The sequence below is a fragment of the Patella vulgata genome, chromosome 2 (genome assembly GCF_932274485.2).
Source record: "Patella vulgata chromosome 2, xgPatVulg1.2, whole genome shotgun sequence".
Lineage (NCBI taxonomy): Eukaryota > Metazoa > Mollusca > Gastropoda > Patellidae > Patella > Patella vulgata.
In genome coordinates, this window is record NC_065880.2 from 2,695,729 (window position 1) to 2,718,494 (window position 22,766).

The 22,766-nt window shown below is 40.2% G+C and overlaps 1 protein-coding gene across 1 annotated transcript in view; it reads left to right on the plus strand.

Annotated features, from left to right (window-relative positions):
* LOC130010619 (uncharacterized) overlaps nucleotides 1–22,766 on the plus strand; it is a 40,687-nt gene that overhangs the window by 11,847 nt on the left and 6,074 nt on the right. Inside the window, exon 3 of the mRNA XM_056098341.1 lies at nucleotides 22,555–22,763. Within this exon, the coding sequence (XP_055954316.1) occupies nucleotides 22,570–22,763 (194 nt within the window). The 5' untranslated portion in view covers nucleotides 22,555–22,569. The remainder of the gene's footprint in view (nucleotides 1–22,554; nucleotides 22,764–22,766) is intronic.

Consider the following 22,766-nt stretch of genomic DNA (forward strand, 5'->3'; position numbering starts at 1 on the left):
TAAATGCAATCAATCAATATGTGTCATCTATTTATTTTGGGATTTCGGCGGGGGACATCAGCCTCACTGTTGGCTTGTTGGTCCTGTTGAGTGTATTTATAAATCTACCGTTTTACCTGTAAAAATGTCTAGGTACACATAACTTAAATATAGGTACGACGTTAAACGCCATTTCATTTCATTTCATTTCTTTATTAGCAATTGGGTTGATGGCCGTGTTTTAGTTCGTACGGTCTAAAGCTGAGTCAAGTGGCTAAGTTTTGATCCCCCGCATGTACGTAACAAGGCTTTGGGTCGGCTATCCAGCCTTGTGGGGTTTCTTCCAGTCCCCCCGGCCCCCCCCCCCCCCCTACTACTAACGACCATCACAGTATGCAAGTTATTGAAATAAGTTAGTCCGGTTATGACCTAGTTTGTGTCAGGTGGACCCCCTCTCTCTCCCCCCCCCCTCTCTCTCTCTCTCTCTCTCTCTCTCTATCTTTGTCTGTATGTCTCTCTCTCTCTGTCTCCCTCTCTCTCTCTCTCTCTCTCTCTCTCTCTCTCTCTGTGTCTCTCATTCTATGTCTCTCTGTCTATGTCTCTCTGACTATGTCTCTCTCTCCATCTATGTTCGAGTTAGTAGCAGGTGAAACGCTATATTATGGTATTTATACAGGTATGATGGCCGATTGACTTATTGATTAATTGAATCCCTGCTGTGAGGCCGATATAAAGACAAAAAATACTCCATTAGTCATGTGATTAACCTACTTCCGGAATCCCACACACCAGCTTAATGTCACAAAATATTATCTGTCTCTGTAGTCTCGATCAACTAGTAATCCCGGTCATGACCTACTTACACTCGATCAACACAAAATCCAGGTCATTACTTCTTTACTGTACTTTATTCTCAAAATCCAGGTCATGACCCCGTTTACTTTACATTATTCACGAAATCCAGGTCATGACCTCTTTAATTAACATTATTCACGAAATCCAGGTCATGATATTTATTAACGTAATCAACTGTCGATGTCATCGGATAGCTCCGATTGTATGTAGATTAGAACGTCTCGGCCATTTAATGATTTTAATTTAAAAATGGAGAAGCGAGGCCAAGACTCGAATGCCCAGTACGATGGTTACGATCTATGCACACATCTTGTTAAAACTACAACCATTGATAACTTCGCTTAAAATTAAGTATTTTGAATGAAATTTTCAATATATTCATTCTGCATTATCTATTTTTGAAATATTATAGGGACAACTGTCAGCTCTTTATCTAAATCTTACATAATGTATCTTTAATCTAATAGAAAACTTTCATTTTTTACTCAAATCAACGGTGATTCAGATTCTATAATATTTTGTACCGACTCCCTGTAAAGAACAAACGTTACCGAAGTAAAGTTGTTGAGACGGGTGCGGGTTGATTTATCCCCAAACGGTTTCATCCCGGTCTGTTTCATCCCAACCTATTTTTTGATCGGGCTGTTCCATCCCCTTTGTAATAGCAGTTAATAAACTGGGAAACACTTATTTATTGTAGGGAGCCAAGGTAGCTCAGTTCGTCCCCCCCCCCCCCCCAACCTACCCCTGCTAAAAGTTTCGCCCCCCCCCCCCCATCAAAAAATTGTCGACCATTAAAAAAATAGATACATTGTCCGTCAATTTTACAGCACCCCTGAGAACACTTCCAGCCTCCCTCGTTGCTCTGAGTTATTTACGGCTCTGTCCCTACGTGGTTCCTCCTTGTCAGTGGTGCAGGACTGATGGCCTGACAAGGGATAAAGTATAGTCGTTCGGAAGGGACAAAAACCGATGTCCGGTTTACACATTGGCGTGCACGTAAAAGATCACTTGACAGTTGGAATTCGATATAAGAGTAGGCTGTAGCGCCGCTGCCCGGGCAAAATTTCCCTCATAGCACACTGTATGGCGTATGCCCGTCTTCATTAGCCCAGTTCGGAGCAGAACAGTAGGACGTTAAACCCCATTTCATTTTACTTCACACTTAATGTATCACTTACTCCCCGAACATGTGCAGATCATCCACTAGACTGACGTTTATTAAAAGATCTACGTAGTAACGACATCGCTAGCTTTCACGACGCATGCGCGGTGTTTCTATTGATTTCTACTTATGGAAATTGGTTGATGGCCGCCGTTTCGGAGGACAAACAAACGGTGTCTTCTACAATGGCAGGCGTACTGTAAAGGGCAGACGGACATTACAGATTTAATTTTGAGAAATAGGAAGATAATTACCGTCCGAATGACGTCTGTTTTCTATTTCTAGAGGTTAATTCTCTTGTGATGGAATAATTCAAAATTTGTCGCCTTAATCGGATTGTAATGTCTGTTGTCATGGTAGTTGTTTATATCTTTCCTAGTCTCTATCATTCAGACTCCTTTGTCAACATTGGCTAGATTATCCGGTCTTTTACGCTAGCATGTACAAAATCTACATTTTTCAGTCAGAGATGTTCAGAAAGGGAGGCAAATAGCCTTAAAACAAGATGTCGACACCCATTAACTTAATTCAGTAAAATATATTTGTATTGTCTGTTCAATATCCAATACCTTTAATTGTAACATGCTTGAGGGTGACTTTTGAGTTTTGATTGGTTAATCAGACAAGCTGTCGATTGGATAATAACACCCTCTGTTTTACTAAGGCGAATAACTGCGTATAAATATCACAGTGTACTTCTTTTTCATTTTTGTGCTCAATGATCTTCCTCAAGTCAAATCTTTATTAACAAATATCTTCAAAAATTTCTGCTCAAATGATCATCACACTATTTTCAAACTTCATCCTTTATCCAAACACATTCCTGAAATACATAAAACAGTAGAAAATCAGTCATAGAGGAATTCAAACCGTTTTCAGGCATCATAAATTATTCGTAACTAGACAGGCAGTGTCTGAGTGTGGACATTGGTTGTTTTGTTTTTTCACTCTGTAATGTTTACTTAAAGGAGCTAAATCGCTAATATTTGGGACCTAGAAATTGACACAAATGGGTCGCAACGTATATAATAATGTAATATGAATGTAAACAAACTGATTTACATTCAATCGTTTCTGATTTTACTCTAGTTTCAAAGCAATTATGTTCGGCGAAATACGCCAGAAGTCCTAATCCAATAGCAATCTCTAGCGTCTGGTTATTCCAGTCTACACCGATAGTATTTATTCGCATGTTCTCCAGATAAGAATATGAGGTCACCGTTTGACATGCCTTGTGGAATATGTCTAACCTCGTTCTTCGAGTCGATTGTTACAAATTGCGCCGAAACGCATTATGGTACACGATTCGTGTACCAATCGTTAAATGTTTATTTTGTCTTAAATCTTGGATATCAGATGCCCATCTTTTTCCAGTAAGATCACAACACCAATGTTGATTAAAATTGACAAATAATTCGTGTTTTCAGTGTCAAAGGTTTTGGATGATATTGAGTTAGAGACTTAGCTATTTTAAAGTGGAAACTTTAAATCAAGGTTTGATCAAATTCTGACTAACCTGATCCTCCTAATAATAAGTCATTAGTCACAAGAAATCGTTTGAAAATATAATTAGGGAGGCGAAATAAAAGCTGAGATGGGCCTAATAACGGGAAATTATGCTAAAATTGACATTGGTTGAAACACGTCAGAACGGTATACATAGCAACCGCTAAGAGCCTATGACAGTTGGAATTCGAAATAAGAGTAGGCCTTAGCATCGATGTCCGGGCTAAATTGTCCCCATAGCACACTGTATGATGTATACCCGTTTTTATAAGGCCTGTCAGAGCAGAACAGTAGGGTATTAAAACCCATTTCATTTCATTTCTGTTTTAGATATCGAATCCGTTGGGGATTTTAAAAATCGTTTCAACGTTATGGATGAAAAGAGTATTGACGTAACTGTAAATGTTTTCGTCTTGCTTCACTGACATCATCTTTTGTATTTATAAACTGAGATTGCTTGACTCGGCGGAGAATATTACAAACACATTAATAGATTATTATTAGAGAGAGAGAGAGAGAGAGAGAGAGAGAGAGAGAGGGATGGTTTAACGTCAACACGACACAAACTAAGTCATTTCGGGACTAACATATGGTTCAATTTTAGTTCAATGGGAGCAGTGGGAGGAAACCGGAGGACCCGGAGAAAACCCACGAGGTTGGACAGGCGACCATACTCCTTGTCAGGTACAATCAGATACAAGGCGCACGTGCTAACCATTCGGCCATCCAACCCCCGACAATTATGTGACCATTAACAGCATGAGAGTTAGAATTGTGTCAGTTACGCACAGTCATCGAATCTTGGGATTGTAATTGGGAATTAATAACAGCCAAGTCTGATTACTGGGACTCGAAGGCGGAACAAGAGTTGGGTGAGAGCGGGTGATTCCTCCTCCCCATTAATTCAGAATTAATATTCATCCCTCCAACGCGCCACGTGTATTAAGTTTACAGAGTTAACCCGCAATACATCAATTCGTAGTAATCCTTCGCCCTCGCAACATGTATCCGCTGTAATACATCAATTCATAGTACCCGCCCCCCCTCACTCACCGCCAACATGTATCCCCTGTAATACATCAATTCATATTACCCACCCCAACCCACCCTCCTCACTCAACCCCAAAATGTATCCCTTGTAAGTGTCAATACACCAATTCATATTACCCGCACCCCCCCCCCCCACGCACCGCCAACATGTATACCCTGTAAGTGTCAATATATCATTTCATAGTAATCCTTCTATGTCTCAACATATACCCCCTGTAAATGTCAATACATAAATAAATCATCCCAATGAATAAATGCATTATTCTAAACAATAACAGTTATATAGAGCAGGTGCGCGCTGGGGACAAGCTCGTCGCATCATAAACAACTAATCAATCTACTGCTGCTAGGTTAAAGATTCACCAACAGAATGAAATGGAACTGAAGGACAATCTCGTCCACCCCGGTTCGTGTGTGCGTGAAACCATAAGGTCTGCCATTGAGTCAAGTGGCGTGATTTCGATTCCTCACTTGTACCTGACAAGGCGTATGATCGCCTATCCAACTTCGTGGGTTTTCTCCGAGTCCCCCGGTTTCCTCCCATTGCTAAAGACCGAGACCCCTACACGCAAACGATTATTAAAGTAGAATTGAACCATATGAGCTAGTTTGTTTCGAGTGGATGTTAAATCTCATTTCTCTCTCGTATGTTAGCGCCAATCCTGACAAATGTTAAGAATATTTACTTTTTATTGATGGTCAAATACCCTGATTTACGGGAACAAAAGCGCAATTACAACCAAGGTAAATAATTAGTAAAAGGATTTCTTAACATATCGGGCGATTCAATGTTTTCCTGCCAAGGATGACATTTCCATGCAGTTATCAGAAATATTCAGGCAAACGTACTGTTTTCAATCAATATTTATTAGGACTATGTACTAAAACTTCTGCTAGTGAGGTTTTAATTGTCTAGGGGACTAGTCCTAAATACATTGGACTCCCTCCTCTCTGTTGGGCCCTATGTGAAATGATATACTGAGGTCAAATTAATAGTTAGGGTTAAGAATTTATGGGGAGGGTTTAAATCTCCACATAAGCGCTGACGCTGGATTTAGGAGAACTTCCGTCCTGTACCACTAGTTAGGGAGGTCCCAATGCCTTGTCCACCTTACACCACCGAGAAACTTTCTGGGCAGTACCTGGACCTCCATGTTAGTGCACGAATACTTTACCCACCTTGCAATCTACACCACTGAGGAACTTTCTGGGCAGTACCCTGGACCTTCATGTTAGTGAACGCATGCCTTACCACCTTCCGTTCTGGACCACCGAGGACCTTTCTGGATGATACCCCGGAGCTTTTAGTTAGTGAACTCATGCCTTACCAACCTTTCATCCTGCAGCACTGAGGAACTTTCTTGGTGGTAGGTCCTTTCCTCCTAGTTAGTGAACCATGATTTACCCCCCCCCCCCCGTCCATCGTGCACCACTAAGGGAGGAACTTTCTGGGCGACATCCCGGAGCTCCTAGTAAGTAAACCGATGCCTTACCCACCTTCCACCCTGCACCACTGAGGGAGGAACTGTCTGGACGATATCCCAGAGCTCCTAGTTAGTTAATCCACGTTTAGATCGTGATATTTCACATTGTCTTAAGGAAACAAACTCTAAATTCCACCCATACATAAATACATAACAGTTATATTCCACAAATTCTAGATGGCGCCGTTCGCTTTATTTAGTGGTAGGGTTACAAACCGGTGTGCCCGAAAATCGTAAATTTTTCTGAATCAGTACACACACACCAACACGCCCCCCCCCCCCCAACACACACACAGACACCTCTCCCGCTCCCGCTCCACCTAATACTTAAAATTCTTAGATACACGCTTGCTAGGTACGGTTAGCGGTTAGTTTTTCAGTAGTGTTCAGAATTAGTACCACCCACACCCACCCCTTTAAAACAGTCTTGTATACGTGCTTGCTGGTTCTTTTTTTTATTGTTGTTGTTTTTAATTAATCTGCTTCTAGCGTCCTATTGATCTATTCTGTGGTGTTATTTTTCTCGTCACTATCGTCTTTTCATTATTTATTACATGTATGGTGAGATTAATTAATTGACTGGAGTCATTCAGTTGATGTACAGCATCCAGTACGTTTAAATAAATCATAGCATGACACAGTTCTCTGTCACCGAGGACGTTTTCCCTCTTACCCTGACATAGAACATTAACAGGAAATGATCGTGCACTAATTATATTTAAATAAATCATAGCACAGTTCTGCGTCATCTTTTCAATCAGCCCTTAAACATACATTATGCAAGAGCTAAATCCGCCTATTCCAAGTCTTTATTTTGGCTTCAGATGTTAGAGAAAATATTCATTAGACCTTTAGTTACATGACAAGCTCAAAATCAACTCTGTAGACCCTCAGATGGCTTGGATACAGCTTGGATTTAAACAATCGTCCATTTAAAATTAAATCAAGAAATGGCCAACCAAGCTAACGTTTACTATTAGTCACTGATGTCAATACTGGAAACTGGTGATGAAAGATCTACCAAGCCAGCCTGCTATATTTAGTGGATTTGAATACGTCAAAATGGATAATCGAGACTCGGGTTTTTATCATACATACTTTAGTAATGCTGATCGAGACTAGACATAAGCTTATATCTCGGTTCAGAGTAGACCAATTTGACTGAAATGTTCAGCATATTCTATTTAAATTATCTATTTTGTAACTATTATAGCTAGAACTTTTTATCTAATCTCCCATTATGCCCCTTTAGGTTTTAAGCTATTTTTAAACTAGATCTGGATGTCAGATTAGTATAAAGTACTTTTAAATAAATCATAGCATGGAACAGTTCTGTCTCACCCATAGAAGGTGCTAAAAGAAATTGATTGTGAATTCCAATATAGATCATACCATAGCGCAATTCTCTCCCATCCATGCAAGGTGCTAAAAGGAATTCATTCTGAGCTCTAATTTTAGGTCATTTATAAAATAGGTTCTTGGTCTCAGATACCGCCTTATAACTTAGCAAGATACGTCCATATTTTCAATCCAATTTGTTGGATTGAGAACAGTGAAAATCAACAGGATTCATTCTGTCATCAAATGCGGAAAACATCGTTCAAGAACTTGTCACATTTACAAGAAATTGCTGACGGACAGATAGACCAACTACTGGTTCACACGGACAGATAGACCAACTACTGGTTCACACGGACAGATAGACCAACTTCTGGTTCACACGGACAGATAGACCAACTAATGGTTCGCACGGACAGATAGACCGTCTAATGGTTTACACGGTCAGATAGACCAACTAATGGTTTACACGGAAGTTACTATCCAACGCGCATGCGCATCAACTCGGAACTCATATAAGTTTCATTTGAATGATCTTTTAGAGGCATTTAGTAACTGGACAGAAATGAAATGAAATGAAATGAAATGGGGTTTAACGTCCTACTCTTCTGCTCCTAACCTGGGCTAATGAAGACGGGCATACGCCATACTGTGTGCTATGAGGGAAATTTTGCCAGGTTAGCGGCGCTACGGCCTACTTTTATATCGAATTCCAACTGCCAAGGGATCTTTTACGTGCACGCCAATGTGTACACGGGACCTCGGTTTTTCGTCCCATCCGAACGACTAGACAGCTGTCCTTGTCAGGCCCTCCGTCCTGCATCACTGACAAGGGGGAAACCACGCCGGAAAATCGTGATGAACTTTCTCGGCCAATGCAGGGATCGAACACCCGACCTCCAGGCTAGCGAGCCAGCGTCTTACCCACTTAGCCACGTGATCCCCGGACAGAGCAATAAACTATAACACATATATATACGTAATGGAAGAACAATTACTGGTTTATTTGGCGACGTTTCAAAGAGTATTCTCTCAACGTTTTCAATAAATCAGTAATTGTTCTTCCATAAGTATGGGTTATAGTTTATTTCATTTGAATGGGACAATATTTACAAATATTTTTATATTACAACCTCTGCGAAATTATATCTAAAGATGTTATCATTTATATACGCTCACATTTTCAAGTGGACATATATTGTCGTCGCCCTTGTCCGGTCGTCCGTTCACATTTGGTTTTGTGGACAACCTACAGGTAACTTTAATGATTATGGCCCCTGATTGTACAAAAAATCACGTTTTTATCTTGTGGACACTCTAGAGGTCACAATATTTATCCGAATTTCAAGCCGTTCCAATATATCATCGTTACACCAGAATGATGGTTGAGTTCGAAATTCGGACCGAAACTACCTGACAAAATGGACGCACACTGTACGCAAATAGTGTAAAAGTATGTAATATCAAGGTTGTGCCCCCCCCCCCCCCCGAGGTCACAATTTGTGTCCCATTGTGATGAAACTTAAAATATAAGGTAATATCTCGAAGATATAGGTCCTTTTGATATAGACGTATGTCGGACCGTAACATCATGGATTACGGCCCGTTATTGTACGAAAATAGCTTTGTTAGCTTGTTCTCTGTCCATCTCTTGCAAAATTGTGGCGTATTTTAGATGGCAACCGCTTATTTAAGGCTCTGATCTTCCTGGTCGCGCAGTCAAAAAATGATTCAAGTCCGTTTAGTATATACAAAAATAGGATGAATTCATAAATTGTAAACACGCCGATGTCACTTGTTTTTAATTCAATTTTTATACCTTTGATATTGTGATTTTGTTTTATTAATTAAATATTAAATAATCAATCTAAGTACATTTTAACGTGCGAAATTTATTATTTTACAAAGAAAAACAAAAAAAACACCAACATGTAATTGATGTGCATACATTTTAACGTGCGAAATTTATTATTTTACAAAGAAAAACAAAAAAAACACCAACATGTAATTGATGTGCATAGACTTTAATTAAAGTAATATGATAGCACAGTAAAAACCCGGTCACAAGATAGAAATATTTTTATAATTGATTATATATCAAATACCAAACATACATTATTCAAGAGCTAAATCTGTCTATTGTAGGTCTCTCTTTACGCCTTAAATGTTATATAAATTATTAAATAGACAATTATTAACATGGCAAGACCATAATCAACTCTTCATGACATCTAACGGATTTAAGAACGATTTGCAATTAACGATTTAATTAAAAACTTGATAATCGAGACTTTGTTTATTATCGTAACAACGGTAGCTATGACAATCGAATGTTCTCTATTCTCGTAACTTAGCTCAGCATGAAGTAATTTGGTTGAAATTTTCAAGATATTACTTAATCTGATCAAATCTGTACCATAATGCGTTTCAGCGCCATTTGTAATAAGGGACTCGAAAAACGAGCCTAGTCATATTTTTATCTGGAGATCATGCACAATAAATACTATCGGTGTAGACTGGAATAACCAGACGCTAGGGATTGCCATTTGATTGAGACGTCTGGCGTATTTCGGCGAACCTAACTGATTAGAAATTACAGTAAAAACAAAAATGATTGAATGTAAATCAATTTATATACATTCATATTACATTATTATATGCGTTGCATCTCATTTGTGTCAATTTCTAGGCCCCAAATATTAGCGAGTTAGCCCCTTTAGTGAAAGTAATATGATAGCTGCGGAAACACCGGAGAACAGGATAGACATAATACGATTTATTATTCCATTTATAGAATATTATAAGAGTTAGTTGTGCAGGACGGCGGGGGGGGGGGGTGCTGACAAGTCATTCAGTTTTCGTCCCGTTCGAACGACTACACATTGTCCCTTACATTGTCCCTGAACCACTGACACGAAGGGGGCCAGGCCTGACAATCCTGATGAACAACCTCGACCAACAGTGGGATCGAAAACCGGACCTTCAAATTAGCGAGCCGACGTCTTACTCACTGAGCCACCGTGGCTCACTAGAACCATGGTGCCAACAAATCGATCGTAGAGTTATTTGTGTTTATAAAACAATAGATCGATATTATACAAGTGTATATTATTATCTCGTTATATTGTTTTTGGATTCAGGAATATTTTTCTTGGCTGTTTGTATATGTTTTAAAATCAATGAATATTGATTTAGGACTACAGTTGTTTGTTATTCACCACTTTGTTCAACTTCCAGTACAAACGAATCAGTTTTATTACATCTTGTCTCTATCTAGTCGATTGTTATTCGAGAACACGTGTTGTCCTTCTATCGGTATATGTTTAGTCGGAAGAGAGAGAACAATGGGGGTTAACGTCCACTCGACACAGACTAGGTCATTTCGGGACTAACATATGGTTTAATTTTATTTTAACAATTCGCTTGCCCGTAATGGTCTTTAGCAGTTGGAGGAAACCGGGGGACCCGGAGAAAACCCACGAGGTTAACAGGCGACCCTACTCCTTGTCACGTACAACCGGGGATTCGAAATCACGCCAGTTGACTCAATAGCAGGCCTTATGATACAGCACGCGCGTGCTAATCATTCGGCCATCCAACCCCCTGGGAAGAGGGGGGGGGGTAATCGAACCTCAAGGTTAAATTTGTACATGGCAAGGCGTGGGGGTCCATGTGTACCCCCTCCTCCCCCGTTAGCTCGAAGAAACCTGCAGAGAATCTAGGTATTAGAATAAAATGATCCAAAATGTGAGTAGTGCATATGTTGGTTTGGCTTGACTTTAAACCAGTGCAAACGATTTGAACCCTACACTAGTCCGGAAATGACCCCGACCATCCTCTCTCTCTCTCTCTCTCTCTCTCTGTGGTGTGATCTACTAGCAGAAGTGTTAATCATCTTTCTATTGAGTAGACCAATTATTATGGTAATGTTTATATACTGTAGCTAGGCGATTAAACGTAGATCAATAATATAACACGCCAACTTTGTTATTTTTATAAATATCCACCTCTTTACTACTCTCTCGTATCAATACGCTCTATCGTAAAAACAAAATGTCCGCCCCTTGACATTTGAAAACAAAACCTGTTGCAAAGTTTCAATTCTCTGACAGATAAAAACAACAAAAGAGTTTCTATCATTATGGAGCTTTTTGTGTAATAGTGACCTTTGTAGGGTTTGTAACGGAAATCGCGTGTTGAAAATGACGTCATAAATCACGGGATCCTGTCTCTACTTCGTTCCATTTATTCCCTCATATTATTAAATTTCACGAAAGTAAAATTGGATATTCACGATGACTGCCTTAACTCAAGGGCTGTTATTATAAAATATTAAACATCGGGTTGGGTGGCCGAATGGTTAACGCGTGCGCGTTGGATCAGAAGGTCTTTAATTAAGTCGCCGGTACAACTTTTTGGGTTTTCTCCGGGTGGCCGAACGGTTAGCACGTGCGCGTTGTATCGTAAGGTCTGTCATTGAGTCAACTGGCGTGGTTTCGATTCCCCGATTGTACGTGACAAGGAGTAAGGTCGCCTGTACAACCTCGTGGGTTTTCTCTGGGTCCTCCGGTTTGTTCCCACCGCTAAAAGCCTCTACGCAAAAGCGAATTATTGAGCTAAAATGGAACCATATGTTAGTCCCGAAATGACCTAGTCTCTCTCTCTCTCTCTCTCTCTCTCTCTCTCGCTCTCTCCCGTATCCATATACACTGTAATTACAGTTTTGATCCTTTTACTATTTGTGATTTCCCATTAATTAGTAAATGCATCATTTACGATGTCTCTACAACCATACTAAACTACAATTAGTTCCGCTTAAGAACAGACACTAAGCTAGTTGTCCGACATTTTAAGTCCTAACTCGCCGATTTTAGTCGAAAACACTAAGTATACTTAGAGAATTCTGTTAAGTATTTATTCTACTTCCATTTAATAAAATTGAAAAAAAGTTTAATTAGTATTTTTGTTTATGACAGAGGTGAAACGGAGTAAAATTGAATTACAAAACAGTAAACTAATTTTTGGATATGGCGGCCATTTAGGACAGAGATCCATTCTCAAAGTATGAAGTAGATGAATCCCTGTGTGTTGAATATTGTAAAACCTGACAAAATGATCACTGTAATGAAAATTAGATAACAGTTTCGTTCCGTATAATATTGCCCATGATATTATTAGGTTTCGTTCCGTATAATATTGCACATGATTATAGGTATCAAGAAACCTGTTGATTACGATGACTACCAGATATAAAACGTGACATGCTGTGTACTTGATCATCTGGTATCCGGTTCATGTCTTATTAAAGTAATAAATATTGTCAAACCATTATCGGCTGAATCTATCTGATCGTGATTGTTTTAATTATCAAGCCCCAACATCTTTCTATTCTCCTTGTATGTTTTATAAGATAAGCCCCAACATCTTTCTATTCTCCTTGTATGTTTTATAAGATAAGATTTCTCTAATTATACTTTCATGATTAAGATCAGATTTCATTCAATCAGTCTAATTATATGAAAAAAAACACATACTTATGGAAAACAGCTACTAGTAAATTGAAAGGCGACGTTTCTCAGGACAATACACATTAATACACGTTGTTATCATCAGGCCAGTTGTAGCAGAAAAGCGAAACGTTAAATCTCATTTCATTTCACTGCGTATTGAACAGCGAGACGGGGAGTTACCTCCGCTTGAAAACAAATACTTTTAAATCCTAACTCGACGATTTTAGTCGAAAACTAAAAACCTCACGAACGAAATGAAATGAAATGAAATGGAGTTTAACGTCCTACTGTTCTGCTCCTAACCTGGGCTAATGAAGACGGGCATACGCCATACAGTGTGCTATGAGGGAAATTTTGCCCGGACAGCGGCACTACGGCCTACTCTTATATCGAATTCCAACTGCCAAGGGATCTTTTACGTGCACGCCAATGTGTACACGGGACCTCGTTTTTCGTCCCATCCGAACGACTAGACAGCTTTCCTTGTCAGCCCCTCCGTCCTGCATCACTGACAAGGGAGAACCACGCCGGAAAATCTGGATGAACTTTCTCGGCCAATGCAGGGATCGAACACCCGACCTCCAGGCTAGCGAGCTAACGTCTTAGCCACGTGATCCCCCACACGAACGAACGAACCAAGGGTTTCTAACTCTCTTGCGGCTTAATACACACCACATGTCTGGTCAGATTGAGAGAGAGAGAGAGAGAGAGAGAGAGAGAGAGCGTTCACGTCAACTCGACACAAGGTAGGTCATTTCAGGACTAACATATGATGTAATTTTATTTGTATAGTTCGATTGAGCGTATGGGTCTTTAACAGTGGGAGGAACCAGATGACCCGGAGAAAACACACGAGGTTAGATAAGCGACTCTACTTTGTCATGGACAAGCTTGTGATTGAAAACACACCGCTTGATTTAATAGCAGACCTTCCAAAACACACCCCTTGATTTAATAGCAGACCTTCCAAAACGCCGGAGGGATCACGGTGGCCAAATGGATAAGACACTGGCTCGCTAGCCTGGAGGTCTGCTGTTCGATCCCTGCATTGGCCGAGAAAGTTCATCCAGATTTTCCGGCGTGGTTCCCTCTTGTCAGTGATGCAGGACGGAGGGCCTGCCAAGGACAGCTGTCTAGTCATTCGGATGAGACGAAAAATCGAGGTCCCGTGTACACATTGGTGTGCACGTAAAAGATCCCTTGACAGTTGGAATTCGATATAAGAATAGGCCGTAGTGCCGCTGTCCGGGCAAAATTTCCCTCATAGCACTCTGTATGGCGTATGCCCGTCTTCATTAGTCCAGTTCGGAGCAAAATAGTAGGACGTTAAACCCCATTTCATTTCATTTCATTTCCAAAACGCTGGGTGTACACCTCTTGATCACCAGTGTTCGGCAGTTTGGTGGACATATTCTAATATGGATCCAATCTTTTTAAAAATCGTTTATTCTAATTTAATTATTATAAATATTTTTCCTTTTAAACCTTGCAAAATTTGCGAAACCGATCCAATGGCCATTGATTTTAACAGATAATATAACCTGTGATTTCATATTATTTTGTTAATAAAATCAATTAACTGCCACTGTATTTACCTGCAATGTGATAAGGCATTTGATCGATATTAATCAGCTTTACATACCTGTCCATTAGTAAAATATACCTGACTTTAATCATTGTATTAAAATTTCCTCTGATGAATTTATCCTGATAGGTTTCGAATCCCCGGTTGTGCGTGACAAGGAGTAGGGTCGCCTGTCCAACCTCGTGGGTTTTCTCCGGGTCCTCCGGTTTCCTCCCACTGCTAAAAGACCCCTACGCGCAAGCGAATTAAGTAAATAAAATTAAACCATATGTTAGTACCCGAAATGACCTAGTTTGTGTCGAGTGGACGTTAAACCCCCCCCCTCTCTCTCTCTCTCTCTCTCTCCCTTTATCCTGATATAAATCGATGTTACTTATATGGAAGCCTGTTGCGGCCATGTTATGATCCCAGCTTCTCGAGGGAAAACAGCCAGGTAACTTGGGAATCTCGAGTTGAGAGGTATCACAACTTCTTGCTTAATCGCCAAAAGCAAGTGTGGCCGTGAGGTCCGTCATATATTACAAGAGTCTGGAATGGTTCTTCAAATCTTTAATACTGGAAACTTATAATAATAATTATCTACATATTTATATGGAATTACTTTTAATCACTTGGCGAGATCAATTGTTGACATAATCGGTATAATGTTTTACAATATAAGAAATAAAACAATGGTAAATAAAACAATTAATAGATTAATCGTACGATCGGCATGTTCACCGGACAGGCCATATTGTCAGTTACTTTCTATCTATAACAGTTTTATAAACAATAAGGGATTATAATAAATTAATTTGTCCGCGATATCACCTCGGTTGAAGCGGACGTAAAATACAACTAACTCACACACATAATAAATTAACATGTCATTAGAATTACGAAACATTTCACCCTTGGCTAGTCAACTTTCAATAGCACACACACACACGCACACCCACACACCCACACCCATACACACACACACACACACAATGTTTTGAAGAAATAGAATAATTATTATTCTTAAAGTTTACATGTATACAGAATTCAATTTGATAACTTTCCTTTTTTAAAATGAAAGTATTATCTGAAATATTCTAGATTTAAATTCTAACATAGAACTACTATAATCAGCACGGTTATACAAGCAACAGTGTCTAATCGTTCAGGTGGCACAAAAATCCAGGGCCAGGTGTACACGTTGGGTTGAACGTATGTCCGGTTGGTGCAGAAATGTAAGACCAGAAATGACTAGAGCCAAATGAATTTTACTGGTATGAAAATGAAATGGAATGAAATAGGGTTAAATGTCCGTTTTTTTTCCTACGTCTGGACTAATGAAGACGGTACTTCTCTCTCTCTCTCTCTCTCTCTCTCTACGGCCCACTCTTATATCGAATTCCAAATTTATCAACTGATCCTTTACGTGCACTCGAACGACTAGACAGTTGTACTTGGCAGCCTCCCCTCCCTATCATTATAGTATATAATAGATATATTATAGATATATGATAATTCCTGATTCTACACAAGTCCACTTAAAGTTGCTGATCAAGTTGGACAACCATACAAATTTATGCTCGACAAAGCGGATTCATTCGACCGACTGATATTTTATTGGGTTATTGACGGGATGGGTATATGCTGTATAAACTATCATCTATAATAAATAAGCCTAATCAGTTTGTTGGATATTCAGCGCTTTATAAATAGATTATTATTATTATCTCTTGGGACTATGGCCGCTATCAGATACCGAATAAAAGTGACTAAACCTCTTTGAAAAGTTCACGCCAAATAAATGTTGTTATGAGTATATTCTATAATGTATTGTCCCCGGTTGATATAATCCTTTATACATCATAACAATCGTTAGCCTTTGATTGGTAAAGCTGGGTTTATAGGAGGGAACGAATAAAACAATATACATCACAACAATCGTTAGCCTTTGATTGGTAAAGCTGGGTTTATAGTTGGAAACCATTATAACAATACGAGACAGACGAACAAGCTGATTTAAAAATAAACACAACAGTTCTATGGATAACAATTACTGTATTACTGTAACTGTTGTGTTTTATAGAAATACAGTAAATTGTTATCCATAGAACTGTTGTGTTTATTTACTAAATGCCATTCAAACAGTGTAACAAACTGATTGTTCACGATCAGTATAAAATGGTGACGACGCTCATGTACAACCTTTAAGAGGAGTTGGGATAGTCTCAGGGCCTAAAATAACGTGCCTTGGAGCACGAACGTGCTTCGAAATGAAAAATCCGTGCTTCGAAAATAAGAAAACCGTGCTCTGAAAGAAATGGCGTAAGGCTCCGAAAAAGTGTAAGGTAGCGATGCCTCGGACCCCTAATGAGTGTTTCCTCTTGTGGTGGTCAGTTGCGAAGGTCAGATCAGATCAGTTGGCGCCCGATCGACTCCCTCGGATGAGTCGAGTAAGCGCCAGCCGCATCCGCCCATTAGTCATGTTTTCAGTAGGTTTGGTATCTGATTCGCTGCGTCCTTGACCGTCATTTCACTTTCACTTTATTTTTGGCATAATTTTCACTATTTTTCGGTATTATCTGTGATCTTAAGTATTAAAATAAGGATGGGGAACCGGAGCTTAATCCACCGGACACAGAATCCGTGCTACAAGAATTTAACCTTATTTTAGGCCTTGGATAGTCTAGTGGTCTAGAGTGCCGCGCTTCAATCTCTAGATGACCGGTCACCTCTGGCTTGCGGTTGTGGTTTCGATCCCTGGTGTGAGTGTATCTGGCTTGGAGATAGGGGCGCCTTCTCAACCTCGTGGGTTTACTCTGGGTCCTCCGGTTTCCTCCCACAGGAGAGACCCATGCGTGCGCTAAGATAATAAAAATGAAAAATAAGACTTGTCTGCGATATGGCCTTCGGTGGAAGCGGACGTTAAACACTAAGAACAACAGCAACAACCTTAGAAAAGCTGGATCACGCCTATTTTTGTGGCTTCCTCTGGCAAGTTTCCTAGGAAACATTTGTCTATGATATCACTCTTGGTGGAAGGGGAAGTAAAACTCTAGGAACCAACGAACGATGCGCTCCACACACATTCACTGCAACCTTTGCTTATCTGTGATATCACTTCGGTGGAAGCGGACGTTCAATAAAGCTATTTCACACACTTTCCCTGCAACCTTTGCCTATCTGGGATATCACTTCGGTGGAAGCGGACGTTTAATAAAGCTATTTCACACACTTTCCCTGCAACCTTTGCTTATCTGTGATATCACTTCGGTGGAAGCGGACGTTCAATAAAGCTATTTCACACACTTTCCCTGCAACCTTTGCCTATCTGGGATATCACTTCGGTGGAAGCGGACGTTCAATAAAGCTATTTCACACACATGCAACCTTTGCTTATCTGGGATATCACTTCGGTGGAAGCGGACGTTCAATAAAGCTATTTCACACACATGCAACCTTTGCTTATCTGGGATATCACTTCGGTGGAAGCGGACGTTCAATAAAGCTATTTCACACACTTTCACTGCAACCTTTGCTTATCTGTGATATCACTTCGGTGGAAGCGGACGTTCAATAAAGCTATTTCACACACTTTCACTGCAACCTTTGCCTATCTGGGATATCACTTCGGTGGAAGCGGACGTTCAATAAAGCTATTTCACACACTTTCACTGCAACCTTTGCTTATCTGGGATATCACTTCGGTGGAAGCGGACGTTAAATAAAACTATTTCACACACATGTAACCTTTGTTTATCTGGGATATCACTTCAGTGGAAGCGGACGTTAGAAGATAAAGAACGCAAGCTTTGGGTGTTACAAACAACGAAAACCTGTGTACACGTTGACGTACACGTAACAGAATCCATGACAGTCGGAATTTGACAAAGAATAGTTCGGATGGGACGAAAAACCGAGATCCCATGTACACATTTGCGTGCAAGTAAAAGAACCCTTGGAATTCGATATAAGAGTAGGTCGTAGCGCGTCGCTATCCGGGAAAAATTTCCCTCATAGTTCATAGCACACTGTCTGGCGTAAGCCCACATCATTAACCTGATTTCTGCAGACAAGTATGATGTTAAAACCTATTTCATTTTATTTACACTCGATCATCATGCAAGCAGGTGAAGTTTTATTTACACTCGATCATCATGCAAGCAGGTGGAGTTTTATTTACACTCGATCATCATGCAAGCAGGTGGAGTTTTATTTACACTCGATCATCATGTATGCTGGTGGAGTTTATTACTGTGGACATGAAAACTTGTCATTTAAAACATGGCTCGTTACCTGAAGTAGAATTTGTTTTGTTTCAAATTTTCAATAAATATAAAACATGTGTCTCGTAAACTCATTCTCACTCACCAATCAATGCGCATGACAATGTTCAATGTTATTGGTAATAGTGACGTCTGTTTTACCAACCATGTTTTTACGAAGTACATTTACATGATATAATGGACAGGTTGATTTAATTAAATTATTTACATGTCAAGACGTTGTATAAAAATGGGGTAAAATATAAAAAAAACCAAGTTCTTGAATATCAAAATGTCACTTTGAAACATGGTGTTCAAATTCGCACGTGGGAAGAGAGGACGGACCATCTTCTCACGTTGTACAATAACAAAATTCCGCGGCACACTTAGGAGAATCTGGTTGAGAACCACTGCTTTATACGAATATGTACCATAACAAGTCATTCAGTGTGTAACTAGCTGTAAAACATGGCGTTACCGAAACGTGATTAATTATAATGTCATCATATTTTAAATGAAATGGGGTTTAATGTCCTACTAATCCACAACCGACTGGTAACCGAGAAACCTGTAGGACTTAGTTTAATTCCGGTTGAATCCAAACCGGCAGATTATCTAACATTGGTATTTTGATTCCCCGGCTGTACGTGACAAGTAGTCGGGTTGCCTGTCCAACCTCGTGGGTTTTCTCCGAGTCCTCCGGTTTGCCTCCCGCTGCTAAAGGCCCCTACGCGCAAGCGAATTATTGAAATAAAATTGAACCATATGGTAGTCCCGAAATGACCTAGTTTGTGTCGAGTGGACGTTAAACCCATTTCTCTCTGCCTCTCCCTCTCTCTCTCTCTCTCTCTCTGACAAGACATGTGGCGTAGATTAAGCCGAAAGAGATTTAGAAACCCTTGGTTCGTTCGTTCGTTAGGTTTTTAGTTTTCTAATAAGGAGCCACGGTGGCTAGGTGGGTAAGGCACTGGCTCGCTAGCCTGGAGGTCGGGCGTTCGATCCCTGCATTGGCCGAGAAAGTTCATCCCGATTTTCCGACGTGGTTCCCCTTGTCAGTGATGCAGGACGGAGGGCCTGACAAGGACAGCTGTCTAGTCCTTCGGATGAGACAAAAAACCGAGGTCCCGTGTAAACACTGGAATGCACGTAAAAGATCCCTTGGCAGTTGGAATTCGATATAAGAGTAGGCGATAGTGCCGCTGCCCGGGCAAAATTTCCCTCATAGCACACTGTATGGCGTATGCCCGTCTTCATTAGCCCAGTATAGGAGCAGAACAGTAGGACGTTAAACCCCATTTCATTTCAATTCATTTCTAATAAAATCGTCGAGTTAGGACTTAAAATGTCTCCTATCTAGCTTAGTGTCTGTTTTCAAGTGGAGGTAGCTGTAAACAGGCAGCGTAAGTGTAGTATGTGTACAAATACAAGTAGTTCGCTCCTTCTTGTTCAAATAACGATGTTTACTTTGGCATGATACAAAAATATTTTTGAAGGAGATGCTCAAATCAAAAATCCATTTGCGCTTTTCATCCATATAATGTAATGAAACAAGTTTTTGCTACATTTGCAATGGTTGTTATGGTAACGGCAGACATAAGTGATCCACTATTGGCTCAGTAAACAGACGAGTTACAATAAAAACATTCTGAAAAATGGCGGGATCAGCAACTAGTTCTTCTGATCAGGTATAGTCTCATTGAAAGATTGATTCCGTCGAGTTTATCCAGGTAATCTAATCGATCGACAAAAGGCGAATTAATGTAAGCCTTTGGCTTGTTTTTGAATCCTTACCTGTGACAATGTAGGTGTCGTTAGATATCAATCATATTTGAATACATAATGGGTTTAACGTCCACGTGCGGTTGTTTTAGCTGTTCGTGGAAACCGGAGGACACTGGGAAAACCCACGAGGTTGGACATGCGATCCTACGCCTTGTCACGTACAAGCCACTTGACTCAATGTGAAGGAAACCGGAGATCCCGAAGAAAACCCACGAGGTTGGACATGCGATCCTTCTCCTTGTGACAAGTGTGGGCTGAAAACCACGCCACTTGACTCAATGATCTAAAACCCCACACATTAGACGATTCCACCACCCAACCTCTCTCCCCACGTCCCAAAATGTGCACACAAAATACATTATCCAATTCATCGTCCCCTAAAAACAAATGAAATGAAATGAAATGGGCTTAACGTGCTACTCTTCTGCCCCGAGTGGGCTAATGAAGACGGGGATATGCCGTACAGTGTGCTGTGAGGGGTATTTTGCCCAGACAGTGGTGCTACGGCCTACTCATATCGAATTGCAAGTGCCAGGGGATTTTATTACGTGCACGCCAATGTGCACACGGGACCTCGGTTGTTCGTCCCATCCGAACGACTAGGCGTAAATAGGTTTGGGGTTAGCGCTAGCAATGCTTACATCTCTTGACCTCGACGAAATCTGCAGGTAGCCTTACTATTTAGTAAGGATTATAGCGATCTTAACTGCAGTGTCGAATTAGGTTGAAGCGGACGTTAATCCCGACAAGAAGGCGACGATATCCAGTCTTAAAAATACAGATGTGACGTCATCCTTTGATGTTGGCGTACCATTATTTCCAATATTGTACGGGCAACTTGCCAATCGTACATTATCTATACTAGATGAAATATTGGACTCGCGTGACGTATTTCATTGAAAAGCACGTGCAGGATAGTGTCTGTATTTTAAGTTGTTTAATGGTCTCGAGCTAAAGACATTGCGTAATATATTGAAACAACACTCGGCTAACGCCTCGTGCAGTGTCCAATATAGTACTTAATGTCTTGTTCTGGACCATTAAACCAGACATAATACCATTGTTACCTATAGTCGAGCTGAAATCTATTTTAATCGATGAATAAATTCTTCTTCAACTGTCTACTAGTTGATATGGTTTGAGAACTAACAATATGAATGACGTAGCAATACAATCTATAAATCTATTTATAACTTGATGAATTATGTTAATTTGGCATATAGAAGAAAACATTCAGTCAATCATATGACATATAATATTGCTAATAACTAAAGGTGACGTCAGAAGCTCGGTCTGTGACGCTACAAACCATAGAGCACGAGAAGCCGTATCCAGGAAACAGGTTGTCATTTAATCTGGCTAATATTGCTAAGCCCATTGTCTGGTGTATAGCTGTTCAACAAATCTGTTTTTTCTCACTCGGTGCTTTGTTTGTAATTGTTGTTGATCCGTGTGTTTATGTTAGTTAAGACACTGAAATGGGAAAAATTTCAGACCATTCTGTAAATAATTTTGGAATTATACACCGTGTTTTTCAAGGCGAACAAAGGTTCACGGTGCTGTGGATTTAACAGGTTTGTGAAATTTGAAGAAAGGCAGACCCAGGGCGCCATCTGACATCTAACTCGTGCCTCGCTCATACTTGGTTTAGGTAAAAGCTTCGTGAGACGGCGACGGGTCTTTTCGCTACTTTTAGTTTTATGTGAGTAGGGCCACGAGTCTTTCCGATTAGACTTCGTTTGTCTTTTCGCTACTTTTAGTTTTATGCGAGAAGGGTCACGGGATTTCCGATTAGACTTCGTTTGCGTTAGCTTCGTGAGACGGCGTCGAGTCTTTTCGCTACTTTTAGTTTTATGTGAGTAGGGTCACGAGTCTTTCCGATTAGACTTCGTTTAAGTTAGCTTCGTGAGATGGCGACGGGTCTTTTCGCTACTTTTAGTTTTATGCGAGAAGGGTCACGGATCTTTCCGATTAGGCATTGTTTACGTTAGCTTAGAGAAGTGTTTTCTAACAATTTGAATTGGCAATGGCTATTTTTATATATTTATTTTTATTACAGGATGGTGTTTCTGATATGATAAAATGGGTTGTGATTCTAGCAAGCAGTCTTTACCTACATACCCCCCCTGAACAGCAGGAGGATGGTGGACCTGGATTCACTGAAACACAGATAGATACCATTCGAAGCACGTGGCCGTTGCTATCACGTGACATGCTACGTGTAGGAACGGAAGTGTTTATAAGAATATTTACGGAACTTCCATCCATAAA